This window comes from Hyperoodon ampullatus (genome assembly GCF_949752795.1).
Source record: "Hyperoodon ampullatus genome assembly, chromosome: 13".
NCBI lineage: Eukaryota > Metazoa > Chordata > Mammalia > Artiodactyla > Ziphiidae > Hyperoodon > Hyperoodon ampullatus.
The window spans coordinates 40,739,543-40,750,395 of record NC_136926.1 but is presented as its reverse complement, the minus strand read 5'-3'; the positions used below and the strand labels follow the sequence as shown (position 1 = coordinate 40,750,395).

At 41.2% G+C, this 10,853-nt stretch overlaps 1 protein-coding gene across 1 annotated transcript in view; it reads left to right on the top strand.

Moving 5' to 3' along the window:
- Positions 1–7,513: 7,513 nt before the first annotated feature.
- The window catches only part of TMEM241 (transmembrane protein 241), a gene marked incomplete at both ends in the record, with an annotated part of 103,171 nt that continues 99,831 nt past the window's right edge, over positions 7,514–10,853 (top strand). The window contains 2 exons of the mRNA XM_079717441.1: positions 7,514–7,585; positions 10,419–10,465. Of these exons, the coding sequence (XP_079573567.1) occupies positions 7,514–7,585; positions 10,419–10,465 (119 nt within the window). The remainder of the gene's footprint in view (positions 7,586–10,418; positions 10,466–10,853) is intronic.

The window sequence follows — 10,853 nt, the reverse complement described above, 5'->3', positions numbered from 1 at the left end:
AACTGGGATGGTATGGGAGACAGAAAATAGCAGGTTTAGAGAGGAGAGACTGAAGAAGACGGTCGGATTTTGTTTTTATTGCAGTTGTCGGAAGGAGGCGGGGCGTGGAATGTGAAATTTTGTAAAATGTGTTATGTAACTTTGAGCAAAAAGAGAACTGCATAATAAAAGGTTTTGTTTGTTTTTGTTTTTGTTTTTGGCCCCGCCCCGCAGCGTGTGGGATCTTGGTTCCCCAACCAGGAATCCAACCCACGCCCCCTGCATTGGAAGCACAGTTTTGATTCAGTATTTTGTAGGGAGATTTTCATAACGTGACCAGAAAAATCCCGAATAGGTAAATCAATGAAGACAGAAATCAGACTGGTGGTTGCCAGGGAATGGGGTGGGGAGGAGGGAAACGGGGAGTGACTGCTTAACGGGTAAAGGGTTTTCTTTTGGGGTGATAAACTGTTTTAGAACTTGATATTAGTTGATAGTTGCACAACATCGTGAATCTCTTCAATGCCACTGAACTTTACACTTTGAAATGGTTAATTTTTTTTTTTTTTTTTTTTTTTTTTGCGGTACGCGGGCCTCTCACTGTTGTGGCCTCTCCCGTTGCGGAGCACAGGCTCCGGACGCGCAGGCTCAGTGGCCATGGCTCACGGGCCTAGCCTCTCCGCGGCATGTGGGATCTTCCCGGACCGGGGCACGAACCTGTGTCCCCTGCATCGGCAGGCGGACTCTCAACCACTGCGCCACCAGGGAAGCCCTGAAATGGTTAATTTTATGTTAAGTGAACTTCACCTCAGAGAGAGAGTGTGAGTGAACTCCTTAAGGGTTTTAGGGGTAGAGCAGATGTAGGTTATTCCCAGATCAGAGGAAGCCACAGTGAAACAATGGTGAGGATGAGGTCGGGAAGCTTAAGGGAGCAGGGTAAAATGCCAGCGTGTTAAATGGGTGATTCACATGGGCCTTGAAATTACCCAGCAAGATGGCAGGGCTTGGGGTGGAATTGGAAGAGTGTGAGCAGGTGCTGGTCTTCAGAAGATGTGCAGATTGTAATCCAGAGGGGTTGGTAGATGCTGCTGCTAGGGAATCTTAGAGACAGTGACAGCGGGATGGGCAGAGATGCCAGAGGAGAGCCATATTCCTGAGGCAGCAGGATTCATGTTTTGGGAGCTGCACTGGAGAGAGCAAAGAGTGCAGACCCTCTCCCCTGCCTTGCACATTAGACAAAAATGAATAGTCTCAGAGGACACTAAGGTTTTACTCAAGACAGGGAAGAGAGAGGGTGGGCTGTGGGGACAAGGGAAGTTTATTCATCCTGAGTTGGAGTTCCAGGTTAGAACAGAGTTTGTGGGTTAACAATTTTAATGGTTGTGTGTCAACAGTTAAGGTATATACCTGATGCCACCAACTACGTGCTCCTTAAAAAGGACAATAGAAATTTACAATACTTACAGTTTACATTTACAAATATTATTAATAGGAAAAATGGGGTTTACCAACGACAGCATGTTATTGTATGTTATCTGTTTGTTTAGTCCTATGCTATTTAATAGTGAGTTCTTGAATGGTGTAACGCCATTTTGCTGTGAAGTGGAATAAGCACAATGTTTAAAAGATTTAGTTCCAGTTTTTACACCTATCATCTCTGTTGATAAACTCTCTGGTGATCAACAGAGATGAAGCTATTCTAGAATTTGCACTGCCTCAGCATGTGGAATCAGCAGATTCTTCAGTCTCTAAAGGGAACAGAAATAAAGCTCTTTAGTCTTTATTATTGAAATTAGTTAAGTCTATTTCGCAAGTACCTGTTTCAGGCAATCAACAAATATTTACTAACTGCCTAGGATATTCCTAAAGTCCTGTGGGAGAAAAAAAGGACTGTGAGATATGGTTGGAGAGATAACATATTCACATAACAACATTGACTGATAATACAACACTTCTGTCTAGAAAGTGTGCATGATTAATTGCCACATGACAGCTATAGACAACAAACGTTTCAGGATTCATTGTGGGTTGATGAGATGTGGAAAGGCTTCATGGAGGAGGTGTTACCAAATTAGACCACGAAGTTTGGAGAGAAGCTATAAAGCTAGTTTAGCTGAAAGGAACAGTATAAGACTAGGTATAAGGATAGGAAAGTCCATTGTATGTTTAGTGATGACTCAGTATTTTCATAAGGTTTCTAAAGTGGGATGTTATGGATATAGGTCAGTTAGGTTCAGTTGGGACACAGTGGCTTTTGAACGTTATGCAACCCAGTGCCATTTTCTTTCTTTTTTTTTTTTGGCCAAGCTGTGGGGCTTATGGGAGCTTAGTTCCCCAACCAGGGATTGAACCCAAGCCCTTGGCAGTGGAAGCCCAGACTGCTAACCACTGGACTGCTAGGGAATTCCCCATTGCCATTTTCTAATAACAAATATTTTGTTTTGTTCTCTTTACTGCACATTACTTTTTAAAAATTGATGTAATGTTCTGACTATAAAGGATAAACGAAAGGTGAATAATTTTAACTAAAATACATGTACTTGATTCCACTTAGATAAGGTATCCAAAGTAGTAGAAAGAAAGTAGAATGGTGGTTCCCAGGAGCCGGGAGAGCAGGAAAAGAAGAGTTGTTCAGTGGGTATAGAACTTCAGTTTAGCAGGATGCAAAAGTTCTAGAAATCTGTTGCATAACAATGTGCATGTAATTAACACTACTATACACTTAAAAATGGTTAAAATGGTTACATAACAAATTATATGCTGTATATTTTTAATACAATAAAAATGTGAATTTGAATATGTAAGTGTGTCTAAGAGTGCATTTCTTTTCATTTGGTTTGCTCAGGATTCACTGTATCTGAGCATTCATGCCTTACATTAGTTCTGGGGAAAAAATGCCTCTCACGTTCTATGTATTCTCTTTTTACTGAATTATTTATTTATTTATTTTGGCTGAGTCAGGTCTTAGTTATGGCATGCGGGCTCTCTTGTTGAGGCATTCAGACTCAGTAGTTGTGGTGCATGGGCTTAGTTGCTCCGTGGCATGTGGGATCTTAGTTCCCCGACTAGGGATCAAACCTGCGTCCCCTGCATTGGAAGGCATGTTCTTTACCACCGGACCACCAGGGAAGTCCCTGAATTCATATTAAATAGAATTAGACCTGCTCATTCTGCCCACCATGACTCTTAACCACATTTTCATATTTTCCATATCTTTGTCTCTTTGTGCTTTTTATTGAAGTAAAATACACATACAAAGTAATACATACACAACTATATGAATATTGCAAAGTGAGCACATCATGGGACCATCAGGAAACAGAATAGTACCAGCACTCCAGAGCTACCCCTCATGGCCACTTCCAATCCTAGCACTCTCAAGGATTGTCATTATCCTCTTTCCCTTAGTTTTGAAGTTGGTGGTCTCCATGGGATGTGGTTTTGCTAGAGGTGTGTGTTTTTTCTTATAACATTTTTTTTTTTTTTTTTTTTTTTTTTTTTTTGCGGTACGCAGGCCTCTCACTGTTGTGGCATCTCCTGTTGCGGAGCACAGGCTCTGGACGCTCAGGCTCAGCGGCCATGGCTCACGGGCCCAGCCGCTCCGTGGCATGTGGGATCCTCCCGGACCGGGGCACGAACCCGCGTCCCCTGCACTGGCAGGCGGACTCCCAACCACTGCACCACCAGGGAAGCCCTAACATTTTTATTGAGGTATAATTCACATACCATATAGTTCACCAATTTGCAGTGTACAATACAATGATTTTTTAGTATATTCACTAAGTTGTGCAACCATCAACACAATCAATTTTAGAACATTTTCATCACCCCATAAAGAAACCCCACACCCATTAGCAGTCACTCTGCATTTCCCCTAGCCCCAGGCAACCACTATTCAATTTTCTGTTTCTATAGATTTGCCCACTCTGGCTATTTCTATAAATGGAATCACACAACATGTGGTCTTTTGTGACTGGCTTCTTTCACTTAGCATTTGAGATAATTTTTGTATGTTGTATGAGGTAGGGGTCCACCTTCATTCTTTTACATGTGGATATCCAGTTGTCCTGGAACTACTGGTTAAATTTGCTTCTTGGATTCTCTTAGTGCCCTTGTCAAAATTCAATTGGTCATAAGTGCGAGGAGTTACTTCTGGATCTCACTTCTATTCCATTGATCTATATATATATATTCTTATGCCAGTATCACACTGTCTTGACTACTGAGGTTTTGTAGTAATCTTTGAAATCAAGAACTACGAGTCCTTTAACTTTGTTTTTTTCAAGATTGTTTTATCTATAATGGGTCTCTTGAATTTCCATATGAATTTTAAGATCAGCTTATTAATTTCTACAGATAAACCAGCTGGAATTTTGATGGGGTTTTGTGTTGGATTTGTAGATCAAATTGGGGAATATTGCCATTTTAACAGTATTAAGTCTTCTGATCCATGAGCATGGGGCATCTCTCCATTTATTTTGGTCTTCTTCAGTGTCCTTCAACAATGTCATGTAGTGTTCAGAGTATAAATTTTCACTTATTTTGCTAAATTTATTCCTAAATATTTTGTTCTTTTTGGTGCTATTTTTAATTAATTAATTAATTAATTAATTAATTAATTAATGAGGTCACAGCTGTGGGGCTTGAGACTCTCAGTTCTCTGACCTGGGATTGAACCCGGGCCAGAGTAGTGAAAGTGCCGAATCCTAACCACTTGACCACCAGGGAACTCCCCTTTTCGGTGCTATTTCAAATGAAATTGTTTCATTAATTTCTTCTTCACATTGTTCATTGCAAGTGTATTGAAATACAGTTGACTTTTTGATCTTGTGTCTTGCAAACTTTCTGAACTCATCTATTAGTTCTAATAGTATTTCTTTAGTGGATTCATTAAGATTTTCTGTATTCAAAATCCTGTCATCTGTAACAGAGATAGTTTTACTTTTTTTGCAATCTGGATGCCTTTAAAGTTTTTTTCTTGCCTTATTTTCCTGGATAGAGCCTCCAATACAATGTTGAATAGAAATGGCAAGAATGGTCATCCTTGTCTTGTTCCTGATCTTAGGGAGGAAAGCATTGTCTTTCATCATTAAGCATAATGTTAATTGTAGGTGACTTTTATTATGTTGAGGAAGTTCCCTTCCTTTTCTAATTTCTTTTATGTTTTTTTTAAATTTATTTATTCAATTATTTTTGGCTGCGTTGGGTCTTCGTTGCTGCGCGCGCGGGCTTTCTCTAGTTGCGGCAAGCAGGGGCTGCTCTTCGTCGTGGTGCGCGGGCTTCTCATTACGGTGACTTCTCTTGTTGCGGAGCACAGGCTCTAGGCGTGAGGGCTTCAGTAGTTGTGGCGTGAGGGCTCAGTAGTTGTGGCACTCAGGCTCCGTAGTTGTGGCTCGTGGGCTCTAGAGCGCAGGCTCAGTAGTTGTGGTGCACGGGCTTAGTTGCTCCGCGGCATATGGAATCTTCCCGGACCAGGGCTTTAACTTGCGTCCCCTGCATTGGCAGGCGGATTCTTAACCACTGAGCCACCAGGGAAGTCCCTGTTTTTTTGGCCATGCCTTGCAACATGTAGGTGGGATCTTAGTTCCCTGATGAGGGATTGAACCCCATGCCCCCTGCAGTGATAGCGCAGAGTCTTAACCACTGGACCGCCAGGGAAGTTCCTCTTTTTATGTTTTTGTTATGGAAGGGTGTTGAACTTTGTCAAATGCTTTATCTGTTTCTATTTGAGATGGTGATGTGGTTTTTGTCCTTTACTCTATTGATATGGTGTATTGCATTAATTGATTTTTGGATGTTAAAACAACCTTATTTCCTGGGATAAATCACATGTGGTCATGGTGTATACTCCTTTTTTATGTTGCTGGATTCCATTTGCTAGTGTTTTGTTGAGGATTTTTGCATCTATAGCCATAAGAGATATTGATATTCTTTTTTCCTAAGGGAAATTTAGGAAGTTTCAAAAAGTGTGCAGCCACTTCTGCCGTCTTTTGAGAATTGTCCATGTGTGCTGTCAAAAAATTCATTATTAAAAAAAGATTTGTGAGGGGAAAACCCCCACAAGTTATTGTTTAATCCAAGCTCCCTTCTTTGTTTATTCAAGAAACATTTTTTTGAGCACTTATCAGTCAATTTTCAAAAAGTAAATTAATGACTATGACCCTTCGGTCTCAAAGATCTCAATTAACAATACAACTAGTTAAATCTTTTTGTGTGAATAGAAGGTCTAACACAGTCTCATATATAGCAGCTTGTTGTTTAACAATGTAAGACCTGATAATTTCATTTTTACTCAGTATTAGTTTCGTTTGTTTTGTGGAACAGAATAATGCAGCTTTGGAAAAAATCAATACTTCTGGTAAGGTCTACAGCACTTTTGCTACAAATGTCAACTTCTATTTGCATGGTTCTTTACTGTTCTGGTTGTTCCTGCTTGTTAAGCAAATTTTGTCAAAGAAAATAAATTAAGCAATAACTAGGAAATAATAAGGCCTGAATTGAATTTGTTCACCTCTTAAAAGAGTTCAGGGAAATCTCAGGTATATAACAACCGTTTATTTCAAGCAAATTCTATTGGGCAAAAATTTTCTTTGTAAGGACTGTTTAGCTCTGAAATAGGTTTTCTAAATATTATCAAGGAAAAATAAATTTGTAGTTTATTTGTGTTTTATGTGGAGACAATATATCCAGTATTTTCTTGGATAATACCGTTTGATAAGCAATTTTACCTTGGGCATACAGATAAAAAAGAGTGAAGGCTTCCTGGTGCATGGGGTATTTCTAAAAATCTGTATGTTTCTATATGTGCGGACACTTGTACCTCTAGTTCCTGACAAAGTCCCTCAGTATGTTTTTGTGCATGTTTACTACTGTCTGCCCGAAGCCTAACTAGGTCACTTTTCCTCCCTAGAGACTAGAAATAGGGGCTGTGCTTGAAACTCTACTTCTGGAAGTATTTATTTTATGGAAATTTCAAAGCAATTGGATTGACTTCTCCTAAAGAAAAAACTACACTGATTATAGTTCCTGCCCCTTTTAAAATAACATTTGTTGTTAGCTTTCTTGTGTCGTTTGCAAAAGTAGTACAGACTCGATGAAGAAAATTGGGAAAATTCAGTAAAGCACAAACAACATTTTGCTCCCACCGCTTAGAGCTAGCTATGGGCATTTTTTCTTTAAATGCTAATGGACTGTTGTGAACTGTTCTGTCAGCTGCTTTTTTCCCCACTTCTACCATTTTCTACTTCTTTACAACGACTACTGTCCGCTCTTGCTCTACAAGCGGTCGCAGCCCTGGGGGACCTATTCCTCCCTCCGCTGTCCTGTGCAGCTGGGTGCCGCCCCGCCCACCGCGAGGCTACGAGGCCGGCGAAGGCGCGGCCTCTTTAAGAGGCAGGCACCGGGGGCGGTCCCTGCGCGGATTGGCTGAGCTCGCAGCCACGTGGCGGTCCTAGCAGCGGCGGTGGCGGTGACCCGGCTCGCCCGGCGGCCGTGGGGCTCCTGCGGGTCCCCGGGAAGGGGCACAAATTAACAGATGTGCATGAGGAGGTGCCTGGTCGGCCTCACGTTTTGTACCTGCTACCTGGCTTCTTACCTCACGAACAAGGTGAGGAGGGCGGGCGCGGGGTGCTGATGATTGCCCGTGGGGGATCTGAGCCCCTAAATCGTGTGTAGAACAAATGCTGCCTCCAGCTTTTTACCTGATTTGTTCCTGATGACGATGGAGAAGAAAACGACTCTGTGTACGATGCTCTTTTAGAAATAAGATTTGTTGGACGGTACTGTCCCCATTTCTCGTCCTGTAATGCATTCTTTACATCTCCTGGGAAACTGGATTTTTTGACTGGTGAATTCCCAGGAACTTAATTTTTGGATATGTGGACCACTTTTTAGGGAAAGAAAAAGCAATTGGCTCCTGTTCCCTCGAGGAGGAAGTGTAGGCGAAGAAATCATACACATCTTGCTTTCTCTTCTAAACATGCCCCTGCCCCAGAACCCCACAAGGTTCCAGAAACCTTTAAATAGAAGATATCAATCCATCTCCATCTCTGCCTCACACCACTGATTCTCTCAAACCTATTTTTTCTATGTCTCCATCCCAGGCACTTCCAGTATATTCAAGATTTTTTTCATGGAATTATTTTAAAAAATAAGATGTAAACTTAATTTTGTTTAATGTCATAGAACCCTTTTGATGAAGAGGCAGAAAAGCAGTGGTACCATGTTTTTGTTTTGTTAGGAGGGAGAAGCTGGCCTTGGATTTGGTACCATGCAGGGAAATGTTGGATCCCTGTGGGCTAGGGTGGGGCATCACCCCCTGTCCTGGACTCCAGGGTAGACACCAAGCCAAAGTGGCAATAGGGAGCTCAGGACCACCTTCCCCCACTGTAAGGTCTTGACTGATCTCTCCCCACTCCCTCTTGAGAATAAAACCCTCTTGCTGTCTGGAAAAGAACTATTAGCAAATAGCGATAAATGAGAATTTGTTATAGTCATGAACATTGTTGAGGATGATGTAGGTCATGGCCCACATGCTCAATCCTTTCTCTGTCTCAGTTTCACAAAGAAAATGTCATGGAAAAGTGGAGGGGAACAAACTGAATTGTATGAGTAAATAGACTTCAGAGAAGAATGAAGGTCCATTTCTAGGAAACACAGACCAGCGCACAGGTAGTTAACCATAATTGTGGCATTTAGGAGCTCATACAAGGGGAATTACGTGTTGATTAATCCATGGGGGAAAAAATATAAATGTAAACTTGCCCAACACCAGTCTATTGCGCTTTTCAGAACATGTGAAGTATCAGTAGAACCCTTGCTTAAAGCCATTTAATGGTTTTTAGGCTTTTAAAAAATTCTTAAAGTGTTCAGTCATAGAAAAAAATAGAGAAAGATACCCAGAAGGATAAAATACAGTTCTCCCATTCATAATGTGCTGTAAGTTTGGTTAAAAGACATAATAGAAATACAAGTTGACCTTAGTTGAGTTGGCTTTAAACAAGTCCTTAAAAAACACACCTAAAAATGTAATATACCTAAGAAGAATTAGTTAGGAAAAAAAAATCCTAAGGGGCTTCCCTGGTGGTGCAGTGGTTGAGAGTCCGCCTGCCGATGCAGGGGACGCGGTTCCGGGAAGATCCCTCATGCCGCGGAGCTGCTGGGTCCGTGAGCCATGGCCGCTGAGTCTGCGCGTCCGGAGCCTGTGCTCCGCAACGGGAGAGGCCATAACAGTGAGAGGCCCGCGTACCACAAAAAAAAAAAACCCCCAAAACCGTAGCTTCCATTTGGGCTTCCCTGGTGGCGCAGTGGTTGAGAGTCCGCCTGCCGATGAGGGGGACGCGGGTTCGTGCCCCGGTCCGGGAGGATCCCACATGCCGCGGAGCAGCTGGGCCCATGAGCCATGGCCGCTGGGCCTGCGCGTCCGGAGCCTGTGCTCCGCAGCCGGAGAGGCCACAGCAGTGCGAGGCCCGCGTACGGCAAAAAAAAAAAAAAAAATCCTAAGAATGCAAAAAACAAACAAAACCCTAAAAATGGAAGGAAAACAAAGGAAAGAATGAACAGGATGCAGTTCTTACTTGAAGAGAAACACAGAAGGCGGTGGATTTTTAGGTAAACTGGGCAGTAGATAAAGTGGATACCCTGAGAAAACAGACAGTGTCCAGGGGTTTGTCCGGTTTTCTCTGGAGTTGCCGCAGTTATAACATGGCACTTCCGGGGGCTGGGACGATGCTGAGGGGTCAGATGTCCACAATATCTGGCCCAGCTGCTGTGTGTTCCACTTTGTTGCATCCCCAACTGAGAGATGGTCAGGCTTCTGGTGACCCTGGGGAAAGCAAGTTCCCCCTCTCTCTTTTTTTTTTTTTAAATTTTATTGGAGTATAGTTAATTTACAATGTTGTGTTAGTTCAAGTGTACAGCAAAGTGACTCAGTTATACATATATTCATTCTTTTTCAGATTTTTTTCTTGTATAGGTTATCACAGAATATTGAGTAGAGTTCCCTGTGCTATACAGTAGGTCCTTGCTGGTTATCTATCTTATGTATAGTAGGGTATGTATGTTAATACCAAGCCCCTGATTTATCTCTCCCCCCAGCATTCCCTTTTGGTAACCATAAGTTTGTTTTCGATATCTGTAAGTCTGTTTCTGTTTTGTAAGTAAGTTCATTTGTATCACTTAAAAAAAAATTAGATTCCACATGTGAGTGAGAGCTATGATATTTGTCTTTCTCTCTCTGACTTACTTCACTTAGTCCCTCTCTTTAGTATGAATTGGAAGGTCATTTTTTTCCCAGTGTGTGATTTTTGGGGGAGGAATAAAAAAAGCATTTTTGAAACTTGAGTATACTTATGTTTCTTTAGTAGGGATTTCTTTGATTATATGGTCTATCAATTCTCTATAATTTGAAAATGTCCATTAATTTGGTATTTGTTTTTCAGTATGTCCTGTCTGTCTTGAAATTTACCTACCCTACATTATTCCAAGGGTGAGTATCTTTTATGCACTTTATATACATTTGTAGGAAATGTCCAACCAGCATCATTAATGTTCTTCAAAATATATTTAATGACTGCATAGATTTTTTCATTAGATAGACATACTGTAATTTATTTAGTCATTCTATTAATGGCATTTGAATGGTGTCCCATTTTGGGGGTATAAACACAGCAATGTTCTCAGACATTTTTTGCATTCAAATCTGCCAAATTTCTAACTATTTCTTTGGAATAGATTCCTATATAAGAAATTTAGATTAAAGAACATGAACTTCTTTAGTAGTGCTTGAATATTAAAAAATTCTTTTCCGGGATCTTTTTACCAATTTACATTGTAACCCAGCCTGTGTATGAAAGTTTCTATGATATTGTACTCAA